Here is a 16,416-nt window from a genome sequence, read left to right as displayed (position 1 = left end):
CCATTCTCATCCAGCTTTCCTTTCAGTCGCTCTTCAATGTACCTCCGTAGGAACTTGTAGCCGTTTCGTCGATGCTTCATAACCGGGAGGAATTGCACCAAGATTCTGAAGCCGGTGTGAGCATTGTGAGGCCAAGCATCCGGAAGGGAGGTGAAGCATACGGTTTGATCCAACCTGGAAACATACGAAGGACCTCGGCGGATATGACCACAGCTTGAGCATAATCAGCAGCATTTTGCAGGAATTCCTCATTCCGACCTATGCATGCGTAAGCGTTACTTTCAAGCATCGTTATGGGCCTGCGGCCTACAGAACTCGGTTCCAACATAAATCCGGTTGGTGATTCTTCCGATCGTAAGGGCAATTGCATGATACAAGGCGATTGGCGTATATTCTAGAGGCCACTTTGGTCAGCGTGAACCCAGGATGACACGACGCGCTTACCTGGATGGGAGCCAATGTACTGGTCAATTGCAAGCGTTGCCTCTTCCAGCATCATTGGCGTCTTAACGGGAATGCCCTTAGTTATCGGCCCACGAACAACGCTTGTGTGGTATGTCCTGTGACCAACGCCATATCCCATGGTCAGAGGGATTTGCTGTTGCTGTATTGAGAGTGGTCAGCCGTGGGTTTCCAAAGGAAAGAGAAGAAAGAAAAAAATAAAAATCAACGAGTGAGCATACATCATTTGCACCGTCCTGCATGTTCAAGACCGTGTCTGGAGCCTTCATGTATTCTGCTACTTTATGCCGGTCTGTTACGAGGACATACTCCCCCTGGATCGTAGCGATACGAAAGAGCCCGTTTTTCGATTTGCTCTGGCTTTGGCGTACAAAGTCAACAGGGTTTCGCATGAATTTGATTGCTGCGATCCACGGGCCAACAAAGGGGATGGGTAGGAACCCATGCGATAGCACCTTGGGCTAAGAGGGTTGATGTCAGTCTACCAATTGTACGAATAATTGTTTCTGTGGCTATAGGAGACATACAGTCCTCTTGTAGTATCCAATCCTATTGAGGATGAGATAGACGGTCAGTACGGCCATAATTGCCTGGGAGATTGACACGGAGTCGGTGCGAGAGATGATCCAAGAAGCAAGGGGTAAAGCCCCTACCTCGCTGGTGAGATTGGTTGCCATTGTCGTTGATAGTATCAGTCGGTAGAGTAAAAAAGCAGTGTAGTAACAAAGTGGATGTGCAGGGAAATTGAAAGAGCGAGGGTTTATAATCAGAGGGGTATGTTCGAGATACGTAGATGGAGTTGCGCGATGTCAGCTTGCTTGACTCAGCGCGATGCCCATGCCCTGATACTGTTGTCTAAGGCCCTGGTTCTTTTCGTGATAAAATCAATCCTTTTATAGCATTTTAGAGCTATTTTAATTTAGCATTAAGAAGAAGCTTAATATATTGCAACTTCAATGCTAGTCGAATTGCAAGTTAATCGTGTCCCAAACCCATCTCCTTCTCCTCTCCTCTCGCTCCCAACCAGGTGTCCAGTGGTGCCATGGTGCCATGTAATACATCCGGTCCCTCACATCCCCCTTCGGCGTTGACATGAGTCTCAGCATCTTTTCCATCCCTTCTGGTCTTTTAAGCTTCTCCTCCACCCTTTCATCGATCTCATCGACGCGGGCTGCGAGATCGAGGACTGTGGCGGCAATGCCCGCCGCGATGGGGGTTGCAAAGGACGTTCCGGACTTCACTACCCTCTTGTATCTCGCCAGGGCTCTCCGATTCTTCACGATATTCTCTCTTTTCATCAGGTCCAAGCCCATCCCCAGTGTCATAAAGTTGAAACCACTCCCAATTTCGGGGTTGATGCCGCCGTCTTGACCGTTCCCTTCTGACGCATGAACGCAAATCACGTAAGGGTTGTCCCTGGCTGGGAATGCCCGTGGCTTGTTCTTCCCACTGTTGGAAGCGGCTGCAAACATCAGACGTGGTGGGGCCTTTCGAATCGCCGCCTCGACCTCGTGCACGATGTTATTGTACGTCTCCAAGGCCGACTGTTCCTTTACCTCGTCTCCATCGTCTCGAGAAGCTGGACGAGTAAGCCCAAATGACATGGAAATGATATCCACGTCCCATTTGCTTACAGCGTGCTCGATGGCCTGCCGAGTTACTAGTGTTAGTATATCGGTTGGTAGTTCCCAAAATCTCCCATCCAGGGACGGCACCGATGAATCTTACCTTGGCTATGTTCTTAGCTTCATAATACCTCACAGCATTCTGATTGAACACCTTTTCGATATATATATCAGCCTCGGGGGCTGACTTGTGCAGAAGATAGGCGCAGTTGGTTCCGTGCAACTCATCGTCTTCGTCCTTTGCATCGGCACCAACCCAACTGTGACACCACTCCTCCCTGATACGGCCCTTTTCCTTGGCATCCGCTATTCCCGCATGACCAAAGTCAACTCCAGTGTCAATGACTGCTATGCGGACTCTTCGTGGAGTTTCGTCTCCAGACTCTGTGCTGCGATCGTTCACGAAACGCGCGTAAGACTTGTGGAATGTTTCAAGACATGCCCAAAACTCCTCCGCACTTTGGGTTTTGAAATCTGTTAGTAACTAATTCATATTGATAGATGAACGCAAAGACATAGGAGGAAAGCTCACGTCGAAGATCCCATCGCCAGATTAGTGTCAAATAATTGGATGTTGGGTTGGCTCGGTTCGGCGGATGGTAGAGAAGGCTGTCTAATCGGAGCTCTCTTGGCAACAGTGGTGTTCGAAGAACTCTGGAGAGTACCATTGCCACTGTTAGACATGGCCTGCTGAACAACTTCATGTCCGGGAAAAGGTGGAGGGTCTGGCGTTGGATCCTGGGCGAAAGATGGATTGGTAGAGGCGATTATGCTCTTCAGAGTCAACTTGTCGTCAATTTTGATGAGAATGGTGTCAAAGACCAGTTGCCACGCGGCTTCCATCTTCTGACTTGACTGATTCTCCATTAAGCGGCTCTGGTACTCGGTATGGAAATCCAGGCAGCCCAGGGCGGCATGTAAAAAGGGCAATACCTCGCGATCGACTTCTGCCCCGCAAGTTGCTCTTCGGATGTAGCCTTCGATCGCTTCTCGGAACCGATTCCATGCATCCCAAGAGACTGTACTGGAATCTTTGTTCACTCCTAAGCCAGCGAGATGATCCCCCTCGGCGATTTGCAGTAGAGCCTTGGCCAGTAGCACAAACTGGAGAGAAGGCTCCGACTCATCAAGGTCGTCAATGCTTCCCAATGAGTATTTATCAGAAAAGGAGAGGGTTTTCTGATGACTGGGGCAACTTGCGTTGCAAGGAAGGGAAACAAAAGGCGTGTATGTGTCTACAGATTCCAAAAGGTGAACCTGCTTGGGATCCCAGGTCTCGAAAACGTGATCTGAGTCCAAAGATAACATCAAGCCGAGAACCAGCTTGATGGCCAGGGTCTTGCGCTCTTCGATATCAATATTTCCACCCACGCAGGAAGTGTTCCACCATAGGTTGAAAGACATTTCCTTCCTGAGTCGGCCCTGTTCGATTAGACTCCATAGACTATGACTTGGGAAGCTTTTCCCATATCTTCGCATTTGCTGCATTCTTGACGGTATATGAATTGGCACCATAGCTGGAACAACAGGTTTGGAATATTCGGACACGTAGAACTCCAGGTCCATCCCGCGTTGATGCGAAAACCTGAGTGCCTCGCAGAGTTTTTTCTCCCTGTAAATCCCAGCGTGCTCTGGCCTGTCAAGCATGATTTAAGTCTTGGTGAAGCAGAGTCGACCGGGTAGAAGGCATACTTACTGCAGAAAAAACATTCTAGCATGTTGCCATCTTTCAAGCGAACCATACTCTGTGTCGTCTTGCATTCTCTGCAGGGCTTGTTTCTTCTCGAGAAAACACATGGTGAAGAAGAGCGGAACTGGCAGGTTCGCTGTGGTCTTTGTCGAATCCCAATCAGACACCTCCTCCCACCCCGGAAGTTGTAGCAGAACCTGATGTTTGGGGTGGGTACAGAGCCCGATGTGCGATAACACAGCACGGCAGGCAGCTTCCGTCTGGTTTTGGAATTTCCGAAGCAGAGAAAATGAAGCAAAAGACTCTTTCGAGGTCAGTCTTTTGGTGGTAGGCTCCCAAGCGAGGACATCCAGGGAGCCTGCCGACATCTGCAGCGCGTCGACAAAGCTGTTGAATGAAAGGAAGAATTGGGCCATTTCTTTAGCATCTGCAGTCATTTGGTTTCGGACTTCTTTCGGGGGTCGCTTTTGGCTTGGGTCTGTAAAAGCTACAAAGGCCTTTGCAGTGGCTTCATCCTCGGCGACATTAAAGAGAAACGGCTTCGGCTTAGACCCAGCAGTTGGGATGAGGTCCACTGTGGTAGGGAAAGAGGATAGTTGTTTGATCGTTTCGATAAGCTGTGTGAGCCGTGGATATTTGGCAGATCTGTTGTCTCTTTGCCCAGGAGTGCTCAAATTCGGGTTGACTCGAGTCTCGAGGAATTTGCACAGCTGCTCCAGACGTGACCGTGCTTCCCCAACTGACGGTTGGATAGAATCGAAACCCTGACATAAGCCATGACTAGGCCAATCTTCGACATGAGGCTCCGCGCTCGACTGTGAAGACGCGTCGTCGGTGTCCTCGTCCGAGTTGTCTTGGCGAGAATCCTTGTATATCTGTGCCTTTGGGGCATCGCCTTTGACTTCATTTTGCAAATGAAGAAGCAAGTCAAATCGAAGGATGGTAAATGTCCGTCGAATCTGCAACTCAAGGTCGTTGATGGCATTGCGGAGTTTGAGTGTTCGTGTGCGGCCAGTGTTTCCAACAACTCCGGGTGGGCTGAAACTGTGACTGCTCTGGCGTAACTCTCTGATCAAAATCCACTCGGTAGTGTGTTCAATACCACCGGTAGAAGACTGATTATTGAAGGACATTGTGCCAGTCGAAGCACCAAGATACCGGCGACCCTGGCCTACGACCCGCCCATTCCAAGAGTATAACTATTCGAGTGTGTTGAAATGTCCACTGATTCAATAGATCAGAAATTTTACACCGCTGAGTTGATTCAGAGGCGTCTTTGTGCAGGAAATGGCATCTGTCCAGAGGTGGTAGGTGTCGCTAACGGCGCGTTTTCCGAGGTGCGGCGGCGATCAGGCTGTGGAAACCAGCCAGGCTTCAGAAGGCCTGGCGCAGGCGGAATGGCGACATACAGTGCGACGGACTCGAGGGAAAGGTAAGAGTATGGAAGTAGACTTCGGTAAGAGAGGAGAGGCGCTATTTGGTGCGGTGTTTGTCGGTTGAGAAAGAAGAATCTCTTGTTCTCGAGATTGTGACGAGCCAAGCCGTCACAGCCGCCGAGGGCCACAATTGCGGCCAGGTGAGGGGCTGACGTGGCGATATTAGCAGATAAGTACCTGCCAGAGTCCGTCATATATATATACATATATGGCGAGATCTGATGGGAGCGCAAGATAGGGATTGAAAGACGCGTGACTGAAGTCTCGGTTTCTCGATTTAGGTGCACTAGTTCAACACATATAACCAGATACACGATGGCTCAAACCTTCCGAGCTACCTCTCTTTGATCAGCTCTGCGCGATCGTTATTGGTCCGAATGTCATGGGTTGCGCCCCGTGAGGCTGACGGGAGCTGGAAACATCGCATATCTTCACCCCTCAACCGGACTGGCAACAACGACAAACAAGAGGAAGACAAGCGCCAGCCGAGGTCCGCATATCGTGGAATCTTATCTCATACTTTCTCACTTTTCCATGGCAACCCTGGAAAGCCAAGGGGCCCCCGAGCCTGCTGACTCTGACCCTACCAGGGAGTCTATTTCAACCAGGGCCAGCACCTGCGAGTCGGCCTTTGTCCAAGGCCTTTACTTGTTGGATTCCAATCAAGCGGGCCAAATATACGCAACGGGTCTACGCAAACTTCAAACGCGATTCAATAACTGGACAGGCTATCTTGGCGTCTTCGCAAGTGGAAACGGTAGTCTGGATCAGCGCCTGAAGCGTTACCCTCAACATCGCGATCTTGTCGTCTTTGCCTTGAACATGCTCAAAGACAATCTCCTGCAGAGTAAAAGCCGAGAACCATACCACATATGACACAAGCTAACCAAGTTCTAGTCACAGCCGAGCTTAGTGACCAAGACTCGGACGATTCTTCAGAGGAGGAGACCGACAGACGAGAAATCGAAATCGAGGGCGTACGAATGTCAATCAATGAGCTTGACCGGCTTGCTATTCACATCAGACAATCCTCGACGTCATCTCTGGATGCTCGTGTCAAAGCATTCGCCTCGAGAAAGGCTGCAGAGATCTCTTTCTTTGAGACCAAAGCGGTACTGGCCGTCAATGCGCTCTATCCAGACGCCCACGAAAGCCTACGCCAGCACTTGAGCAAGTCCATGGTGCATAGACATACCAAGTTGCTATACTGGAAGTCTCACGACAAGAAGTTACGTACGGATCATCGGCGCCTCAAACACTCACAAGAATCACAAATACAGCGAACACCGTCGCCTTTGCCACTCAAAGCAATTCCGGAACAACAGCAAGGTATAGACAACGGAAGCGACACCACCCAGCCAAAGCCTGTAACTCAGTGTGGTTCTATCGGGTTCTCGTTGCTGTCCGAAACTGTAGCATCAGACCCTGCCTCCCATCCACCGATTCTAACCAAGGCCATGGAGCCAGTTCAGCGGCGAGCTAGCGCAACCACCGTCCTGGAAACTAAGGCACAGTTCCCTAAGCCACCTCAGTTTGATGACGGGGATGAGACCGCTCCCTGTCCTCTCTGTCGAAAGGTCTTCCAGAGGCATGACTTTACCAACGATGTTTGGTGGAAGTACGTTCTTCGTCTCACCAATCACGAACACAGATGCTAAACATTATGAGATAGGTCTCACATGAACGAAGACTTGGTTCCCTTTGTGTGCGTTGCAACTTCATGCTTGGACTCTCCCAACTTCACCCGCCGGTCTGAGTGGAGAGTCCACATCGAGCAAGATCATAGCGAATTTTGGCAGCAAAACACAGCCATTCCACTACACGGCGAGAACAAGACTCATCGTCCTAGCTCTCAAGGCGCATCTGAAAATTCTCCCATCTGCCCGCTATGTTGTTCCTCGCCACTCGAGGAGCCCGAACGACTCCGGGCCAGGAAGCCACAGACCTCGAGTGAATCGCCCAAGGCACTACAACCGGGGTCAAAAGAGGCTTCAGATGGTACTTCTGGCAAAAAGACTGTCCGATTCGACGTTCCCGAGCAGGAAGAGAGTCTAGCAGACCAGGGCTCGCCCACTACGCCACCCGCTACACCGAGGTTGCAGATGAAGCCATCAAAGCACATGATGATGACCAATCACATTGCTGGACACTTACAATTCTTGGCCCTTCTTACTCCGCGGCTGTCGACCAAGAATCTCGCGGATGGGAAAGACATCGACTTTGCCAGCTCCCAGGCCCCCAGCGGTGACTCTAATTCCGGCGAAAGGAGCACTCTGGGTGATGAATTTCAACTCGAAGAGGGACCAAATACTCAAAGCATTGATATCCGGGAGTCTTTTAGCGAAACGAACTCAGTCCCAGTCCCTGAAGAGTCGATAGCGCCACAAGACGAAGACATTCCTTCAACAGAGCCGATGGATTGGGCGTTATTCTCATCCCTAGACCCACCTCACGGGGGCGAGGAGGACAGGGTCATAAAACATATCAGAGAGAGTCTCCTGAAAGGCGCCGCAAACCGTTTCGCAGGGACCGATCTTCCCGCGGAGGCAAGTGAGGCCGCCGAGAACCTGGTGACGCTGCTGCGACTAGGAGACGATTTTACCAAACTCAGCGACCCTGTTCTATTCAGGAAAAAACTGACCCGAGAGTCTCTGTATCAGTTCTTCAACACTTCATTATCCTCAGTCGATGATGGGGTCTACGGCACTTTGGCTAATCATTGTACTGAGGAGGTTTGGGGGGTAGGCCCCTTCGGTGGTTCTTTTTCTAGATGTGTGCTTTTCTGTTTGCTGCTTAAATGCAAGCGACCCCTGGATATTCTGAGACTCATCGTGGCAGGGCTCTCGGACTTTAACCTTCCTCTTTCTACGGAAACCTTGGAGAGCCTCTTTCCATTCTGGGATAATCAAGTTCTCGGCGTCTTTCTGAAGTCATACAGCACCTATGGGTATGAGATATGGGGACATTACCGAGGATACGCCACGGATCTCAGAGTCGTCAAGGCCCAATTTGAAGATTCGGCTGGTAGCCTTCCAAGGGGGGTGCACTCTTGGATCTTCGACGATGCACGCTTTCGAAAGTTCTTGGCTGATCCGCAGCCTCAGCTGCTTTGGATTCATGGCACTACAGGACGGGGCAAAACCATGCTACTCTGTGGGATCATCGATGAGCTTCGGGAGACCACCGACAACGCTATATCTCATTCCTTTTTTCCGAGCACCAATAGCGGTTTCAAAAGTGCCACAGCTCTGGTCCGCGAGTTGATTCATCACCTTGTCGTGCAACGGCCATGGCTCCTCGAATATGTCCGAGAGAGTGACGAGCTCTTCAAAAAAACTCTCTCTGGTGCCCTGACTTCCTTGGAAGACTTCTCTGATGTACTTCGGATCATGCTAGGCCATGCATCGATGACTGATACCGTCTTTATCATCGATGATGTACACGAACGCACCACGGAGGTGGGAACCCTTCTTAAACTCATCATCCACAAATTACAGATTCCTTCCAAATGGATCTTGGCGAGCCACAGCGGCATAAGTATTATACCACGGTTGGATTTCCGGGAAATGGGCGATTTTGAAGAGATCGACTTGAACCAAGCTCGGGGTCAAATCACCCAGGCCATCAGCGCATACGCCAACTACAGAGTTGAGTCCTTGGCAGCACGAAAGCATTATAAGGACTCGTTGAAGAGGAATATCTATGACTACCTAGTTTCCAACGCCTATGCCAACTTCTTCTGGGTGTCAATGGTGTGTCGCAACCTAGAACACACTCCACTTGAACACGGTCTTTTGGCTCAGTTATCCCATGGGCTTCAACTATAGCAAAGAGCACAATACCAGCACATCATAGCATCGTATCCCAATGCTAACACAGTGGCCTTCTCCATCTGAAGACATCCTGGAATCCTTGAGGTCGCTGCCGCATGACCTTTCGTCGCTCTGTGAAAAGACTTAGGGATAAAACTAGGATCGCGTCACTTGTCTTCTCCTCGGATGACGATCGCCTTGTCTTGGCTACTTTCACTGACACCATTGAAATCCGGGACCTGCCATCTCATACTCTTCTTCAACGCTTCCCATTAACCCACCAGCCCACCCGCCGCTCGTTGAAGGACCGAGGTGCCACTCTTTTCATGACGGACCTCGAGCCTCTATCAATCGGCTCGCCGGAACTCATCAACGCTACATGGGCCGAGCTAGAGGCAGATCATCACGTTGGTTTTAAACTCAGCGACGATGGCGACTGGACCACATGTGACGGAAAGCAAGTGCTGTGGCTTCCTCCGGAATTTCAAGCATCATGCTCTACAGTGGCCGGAAACGTGGTTGTAACTGCCAGAGAGGACTCTTGAGATTTGAGTTCAAGTAATCGCAAGGGATGTTGTAGATCTTCCAATTAGCGAGTAGAGTGTTACAATTCAAGGCCTAGAGACTCAATTCAATAGCTTCAATGCGCTTGATCCGTTTGCTGGCAGTTTATTTCAGGATGCCTCTGCCGGGTCGAGGTGAAATCGTCGCTACTTCAGGGCAGGATCCAAGTGACGGGGTCTACCACTCCCTGTTGACTCTCGTCCACGATATTTTGTCCGGGCACTCCAGCAGCTTCATCGTCGACATACCTCAGCCCTCCCAGAATTCCCTCATTTATCGTCTTAGAATCGCCGAGTGTTGCTCCAATAATGTCTTGCTCCTCCTGCCTCACCCCGTCCTTGTCCCACCAGATCTTCCGGACCCTAATGCCCAGGATAAACGGGGTAGATCCATCAAAGCTTGAAGCGTGGCTCTCCTCGTTCTCGTACGAGGCGGTCGCGCCGGCAGTGGTGCCAGAATGCGGGTCAGTCGCAGCGGCCTGGCTGTTGACCTGGCTCTTCTTGGACAGGACCTTGGATAACTTGGCGCCCTCAGTCCACATTAGTCCAGTGACGAGGTAAACCGGCTTCTTTCTCTTCGTGTTGTTGATGTGAAAAGCTACATTGTCGATCTCAAGGGCTTGCTTCATGTACTCAGGCGTAGGGATAAAGTACTGGACGAGAAGCTTCTGGACTGTCAGGATTTCGTCATTCTCGCGCTTACGCAAGAATGAGAACATTGCGCCCAGTCCGTCGCTGCCAAAAATCTTGGCCCAGATGCTGCCCTCGATGCCTCTCAGCTCCTTCAGGGTGCGACTGAAACCCGTCTTCTCGGAGCGGAACAGTGGCTGGGAAGCGGGGATCTCAACGGTATCACCACAATCGAGCGGGGAAAGGACGCTGTTCAGGTCGATGCCTCGCAGCACAGAGCCCAGCTCGAGATGGCCATCGGGTGGCGGGGGGATGTTGAAGTCGGGGCATAGATGAAAAGACGGTTGGGGGCTGAAAGTAACCATGGCGGTTTTGATGCATGAAAAGAAACGGACTAGGTTATCTATGGTTACATGATGTTAGGAGGGAAACGCTGTTAACGGCGGCCAAGGCTGGGCATGATTTAGGTAGCCATCACACCCTTGGGCAGCCGAGCCTATGCAGCTCTCTCAAAAGCAATGCAGACAGGCCATTGCTAAGGGGTACCTCAATTTCCGTGATCAGTCCATGCAGGCAGATGTACTCTTTAACCAGTACATACAGGGATTCAACGGTTGATTATCCATGGGACGAAACAGATCGAGAATTGTCCTATCTACCATATAATGCCCTAGTCTCAACAAGCTCAACCAGAATCACATCATCAGCTGGAGTTATAATCCACTAGATCTCCTACCCAGAGCCTCAGTATAATAAGCCCTCGATCTAGGGGTGTGGCCAGGAGAACGAGGACGGAGTGTGTGAATGGGTTAAGCCGTCCTGTGAGACGGTGGATTATCACTTCGAGGCGGCGGTTAAGAGTTTGAATCTTATCCATATAGCTCAGGGTGGTTCGATGACGCCGAGGCAGCCTTGGCATTTGGCAGGTGTGTCTGTTCCTGCACCGGTGTCCTCGAGGTAGGGCTTGGAGGGATCTGGTTACCGCTTCGACGACGACCGAGTATCCGCAATCCAAAAACCCCTAGGACAATCAGGCCGATGACGCCGACACCGCCAACTACGCCTCCCACTATCGCGCCGATGGGAGGGCCGGGATGTGGCCCATCGGTTGGACCAGATATAGTCTCGACCGGCTTTCCGTCGACAAGAACTACCGTGGAAAATTCCCGTTCCTCGAAGCTTTGTGTAGTTCTGAATTCGACGTCAGATGAAACTATTGTGGAGTGACACGTATAAGCGATGATGCCACTGCCGAAACGTAACCGGAGACAATATGGAGCCGCGGATGAAGTGCTGTGAATAGAGGTGTCAGTCAAGACAGTGAGCTGCTTCCTGGGCTTTCCGACTTACCAGGAATAAGTGAGCTCGTTTGTGCGGCACTTGGAATCGCATAGCTTTGTATTAAAGTATGCCGAACTATCAAGACAGGTTTTGCGAAGGCTGGTCCAGCCGCAGAAGACGCGAGCATGTTGTGCCAACTCCCATGTGCAGCGTCGCCCTCCCTCGCACACCAAGGCCGGGTCGTCCAGATCGTCATATCCACAGGTGGCATCAGGCGCAACCGTGATGGTGAGAGTGCCCGAACGCAACTCAGAAAAGTCAGACGCGGCCTGTCGAACCTCGAGTCTTTGCAGGGACGGGTTGGTATCCCGTGGGCCACTGGTTGATGTAGCTACGGGTGGTGCTAGGGCGGCTGTCTTTCCAACTAGGATGATAAGCACGGCTCTCGTCAAAGCAGCAATGAGAGGCATTGTGAAGCTTGCGGCAAGACTGGTGGCAAGGTTGGATCACGGGGAGATTTCTGCATCGCCAGCGGGGGAGACTCGCCTTGACTAAATACCATCCCCAGTGACTACGTGAGACGTAAATCCTGTTGTGGCTTCGTCCAGCTGAAAGCCATTACACTTTGACAAACGAGTAATATTCTATATAACCCGCCATCTGTCAGAGCCGAGCTCATACCACTCGAGACAGCGAATCAGGTGGTTCTCATAAGTCATGCCAAGCCGCATACTGAGTCTGGACGCATCTGTCATCAGCCAACATCTTGGCTATATAACCTCGTTGGCTACAGGCTGCAAGTATTCCTGTACGCTGGGCTACCCCGCCCCTTTCAGCCACTTCATATGTCTGTCTGGACCCCCTTGCAGCAAGTGTAAGGGAGAAGACGGTGCTTTCAAGCGCTTTAGGTACGTGGCCAACCGCTTGGCCCGTACGATCAAACATGTAGGAGCTTGGGTCACGATAGACAGGCTTGTGGGAACCTTGCGAAGCAAGGCGAGTGCGTTCACATCCGCACATCAGTGTCGCCATCACCGATTCGTATTCATAAACAGATTTCCTTTAACCATTAGAGAATCCTCAAATTAGATCTTAATCAGAAATATGCGCTTCCAGATCTGTCTCTTTGTCTACATTTCCAGCCCAACTCGATATGCAAACCACCTGTCAATGGCCAGGCACCCATCTCAGCCAAGTATTTCCCTCTACTTGTTTCCGTCTTCTTCTGCACAATACAGATCACAAGGCATCAAAGGCCGGATAAACTGGCCGAATCTCTCAGGAAGGCCACCATGCCACACATCCAGAGGCTGGCCCGTGATGTCATTCCCGTAGCCCACTTGCCGGCAATACACCATGACACGCGTAGCTCTCCCTGACGCTGTTCGCTGATACATCTCGGCCCTAGATGCAGGGTTGGTTTCAGATGGTTGAGAATTCAGGATATTCTTACTCACTGGTAGACTGCCTCTGCGGAGAGAAGACTGACGAGGCTGTTCCGGCCCAGAGGCAGATGGCGCGATCTGTGGATAGCTTCAGCTCGCCATCTAACACTTGGGATCTTGGGTTTATAGGTCGAAGACTGCACCCAGGGCCGTGCTCTATCGGGGTCTGTGTTCATGCAGTGGCGAAAGTCACTCTGATGGACATGTGCTCTATCCCATGAGATGCCTCCAGTGCTCAGCAGGAGAGGCAAGTCCCGGAAGAAAATACTAACATCGACTGACCAGTGCGAACAGCTAGCATTCTCATGGTCAGTATACGCTCGCATTCTAAGCACCCATCCCCACTCAGTTGTCCAGTCGTATTCAGGGTCGACAGAGATCTCACACTCCCCAATCCCCAGTAGCCTGTCGCTCATCACCAGTCGGGGCCCCAGAGAAATAGTGAATGCATCATAGTGCGCTTCAGAATGATTTCCCTGGCGAATTCGATCTAGCCACGTGTTAAAATACGCCCTTATCGTCGACCTCGAGGTTCTGCTAAGTAGAGAAGCCCTGGAGAGTTCGCTACAGCTCCACAAACATGCTGCAGCGACTGAACTTTTTCTCCTTCGTATCCAATTCCTCAAGGACATGTTTCGAGAACGTTGTTCGACACTCAGGCAGGACTCGTTCGAGGGCTCCATGCAGCGTGAGTGGTTGTACGCAGACGTAGGTGGCATCCTCTCCAACGTCTCGTACTCGGGCGGCGCTTCAGCACCAGCTGAATGAAACGGGTTCATGCTCTCGACTATACGATGCAGTTTCACAGTCGGCGCCCTGGAATGTGAAAGAGATGGCTGTTCCTCGGGCTTTCTCGTTGAATTGTGTAAGGCGCTTCTTGCAATGCGGTGAATGAGTGGTGTGTGTGTGTGCCCGTCTGGGGAAACGATAGAAAGAGAAACAAGAAGAAGTCAAAAGAAGGCGTAAGAAAAGAAGAAAAGAAGAAAAGGAATAAATTTAAAGAACCTACAATGAGAGAACATTGGGTTTGTCAATTTGGCTTCATGCTCGCATCTGCATAGCTGCTTATCGTAAAGCTTCAAGGATAGATAGTCCGTGATAGCTACCTACCCGGCAGCATTGCATGCTCCCCAAAGGCAATTAATAAAGTGTGGTAAAAGTCAATTCAAGAGCTTTCAAGTGTTACCTCTAATTAGGGGATAATTTGAGGTCTTTTATTATATGTTATGCAGATTTACTCATCATATTTGAGACGAGTTACTTACCCTCTTCACTATTCTGTTGTCTTGTGCATTTTGTATTTGACAGTACACCACCTCTTGCTAACCTACAGGCTTGGATCACCTCCTCCCCAACCACAATACTGTTGTTGCTTTACTCTGAACTTGAATAAATGCTATCGCTAATCGGGTAGGTTCAAGAACTACTCTCCCTCAATCCTGTCAACGTCAATATTTGTATCAATGTTCTCCGCCCCCACAACCTCCTCCATGGCATTCCACATGGCAGCAGGAATCTTCCACCCAGACGCCTTAATTCCGCCATAAGCATTGACTTGCCATCTCCTCATCTTGAATTTATCTGCCTTGATGATCCTCTGCGCAAAGTCGGGAAGAACACCAAGTCTTGTGTCCTCTCCTCCAGCGCCGCCACGGTAACTAAGCCGCATCGACGCCAACGCGGCCGAGAATCTCATCTCTGCGAATCCAAGGCAAGATGAGGAGTTCGAGTTGGCTACGGCTTGTGCGAATGAAGTTACCAGAGGAGTAAAGGCCTCGGGGTTTGGTACTTCCCGTATCTGCTTGGACGGTCGGTCCTGATTTGCCGTGGCTTCTGCTCTCCTTAGAAGACAGTCCTCGATATCCGAGTCTTCCGAGTCAATATCCGGCAGAGTATCCCCTTGATCATCTGAATCAGAACTGAATTCTGACTCTACGTCGTGTTCCTCTTCTTCCTCGGATCCAGAGTAGACGTCGAGCAGCCACCCTCCATCCGGCGTCGTCATGGACATGTCGACAAACACAGACCTCACCGAGGGACCAAAACGTCTAAAGGCGTGATGTGATATACACCAATTCCCCCAAAGGAAAAGAGAAACGAGTGTCGGAAGCTCGCAGATCCTCTGCATCCCAAGACTGAGACGGTCCTCTTCATCATCTGGGACGAGCATCGCCTCTTCATTCCGTGGGTCAGGATCACAGAGAAGGATGGTCAGTGTGGTCAGATAATTGTACAGAGGCTGCAGCAGTGCTCCGGCGAGCGCGACTTTGAACTCTTTTCGTAGAGTGGGCATGCGACGCGGCGGCATGTACAAGTCCCAGATGGTGTGCTCGAGGCATGGAAGGGCTTTCGCCATGACACAGATGGCATCGGGATGAAGTCTCCGGCCGCTGCTATGCCTTGTGTTGCACTCAAAGTCTTGTAGATCAAAGAATGATATGCATGAGACAGGTGGAAGGGCGCTCGTCTCGATGCTAATGTACTTGAACAGGTTCCTCTGCTGCTTCACTCTGAGGTTTCCTGTACGCAATATCGGGTCATCAGAAGGCGAAGTAGCCGTCAAAGTCAACTTGACATCTCGTCCTTCCCAACAGCTCAATCGCGTGAATAGTGCAACAATGGCCTCTGTAAAGACGCGAGAATTCTCCGCAGCCTCTCTACTGCTCTGGAACTTGTTCCGCAGACGCTTATCGCTGACAACCGGGAGGACGACATCATAGCGAATAGTCTTGACCGAACCTCGAACTGTCTCGTCTGAAAAGACGTCGTCAAACTGCCTCAGAGACTCGGGGTGGCTGTTGAGTTTGACCGTGTTGAATGAGCACGTCTCGACGCGACTGAGGACGGCTCTCGAGAGCCTGCCCACGGTAACCGAGGCGACAAAGTCGAGGGTTTCCGAAGAGGACATTGTGAGAACCAGACCGAGCTTTTGGCTATCGCATGTCAACTCGGGAAAGTGCTTCGATGTCTCAGTCAGGCTCTGCCAAAGATATCCACAGAACGCGTCAAAGTGGCGTCAAAACTCCGACTCTCAAGAGCCTTCAAGGATGACTCTCAAGATACCCAAGCTCTCAGACGCGTTCAGACAAGGTCTTGGACTAATTGCGGTAGACAAAGCCATACCGCTTCTAATCTCGATCCGCACTCCCACAAGGTGGCACAGCAGCCCACATCGCGGGAGCCCATTCTCCAAGCGAATTCCAAGACCCCAAAAATAGTCGCAGCAAGGGTTGATGCCCATGTCGAGCAATCTTATTGTTCGCCATAGATCCGGCTACGGCGGATAACCAGTAAAGCAAATATAACTTCAGCTGACAAACAGACAAGAGTTGAACAACATGCTCAACTTCACAATCACCCTCGAGAAATGACGCAATTCGTCTCCTTCACCTCCCATCTTCGGGTGCCACAGCCGATACAGGTGGACCACCCTATCATGACCCTGCATTCTCGATGGTGCAATCAAAGACGT

The 16,416-nt window shown here is 50.9% G+C and overlaps 5 protein-coding genes across 5 annotated transcripts; 1 reads left to right on the top strand and 4 right to left on the bottom strand.

Annotated features, from left to right (window-relative positions):
* Positions 1–1,421: 1,421 nt before the first annotated feature.
* On the bottom strand, positions 1,422–4,910 carry NCS57_00788400 (Peptidase-S8 domain-containing protein; the record flags this gene model as incomplete). The annotated part of the gene is made up of 4 exons (XM_053057720.1): positions 1,422–2,111; positions 2,191–2,545; positions 2,620–3,723; positions 3,784–4,910. The coding sequence occupies 4 exons, from the start codon at positions 4,908–4,910 to the stop codon at positions 1,422–1,424; spliced, it is 3,276 nt and encodes a 1,091-aa protein (XP_052913915.1).
* Positions 4,911–5,747: 837 nt separating this feature from the next.
* On the top strand, positions 5,748–9,570 carry NCS57_00788300 (NACHT domain-containing protein; the record flags this gene model as incomplete). Its single annotated transcript, XM_053057719.1, has 5 exons — positions 5,748–6,060; positions 6,111–6,446; positions 6,549–6,831; positions 6,886–8,965; positions 9,310–9,570. 5 exons carry the CDS (start codon positions 5,748–5,750, stop codon positions 9,568–9,570), a joined length of 3,273 nt encoding a protein of 1,090 aa, XP_052913914.1.
* A 170-nt stretch (positions 9,571–9,740) lies between these two features.
* On the bottom strand, positions 9,741–10,583 carry NCS57_00788200 (uncharacterized protein; the record flags this gene model as incomplete). Its single annotated transcript, XM_053057718.1, has 1 exon — positions 9,741–10,583. One exon carries the CDS (start codon positions 10,581–10,583, stop codon positions 9,741–9,743), a length of 843 nt encoding a protein of 280 aa, XP_052913913.1.
* Positions 10,584–11,087: 504 nt separating this feature from the next.
* On the bottom strand, positions 11,088–11,969 carry NCS57_00788100 (uncharacterized protein; the record flags this gene model as incomplete). Its single annotated transcript, XM_053057717.1, has 2 exons — positions 11,088–11,511; positions 11,569–11,969. 2 exons carry the CDS (start codon positions 11,967–11,969, stop codon positions 11,088–11,090), a joined length of 825 nt encoding a protein of 274 aa, XP_052913912.1.
* A 2,398-nt stretch (positions 11,970–14,367) lies between these two features.
* On the bottom strand, positions 14,368–15,852 carry NCS57_00788000 (uncharacterized protein; the record flags this gene model as incomplete). Its single annotated transcript, XM_053057716.1, has 1 exon — positions 14,368–15,852. The coding sequence occupies one exon, from the start codon at positions 15,850–15,852 to the stop codon at positions 14,368–14,370; it is 1,485 nt and encodes a 494-aa protein (XP_052913911.1).
* Positions 15,853–16,416: the final 564 nt, after the last annotated feature.

Source organism: Fusarium keratoplasticum, chromosome 5 (assembly GCF_025433545.1).
Source record: "Fusarium keratoplasticum isolate Fu6.1 chromosome 5, whole genome shotgun sequence".
NCBI classification, from domain to species: domain Eukaryota; kingdom Fungi; phylum Ascomycota; class Sordariomycetes; order Hypocreales; family Nectriaceae; genus Fusarium; species Fusarium keratoplasticum.
This window is presented reverse-complemented; position numbering and strand designations above follow the sequence as displayed.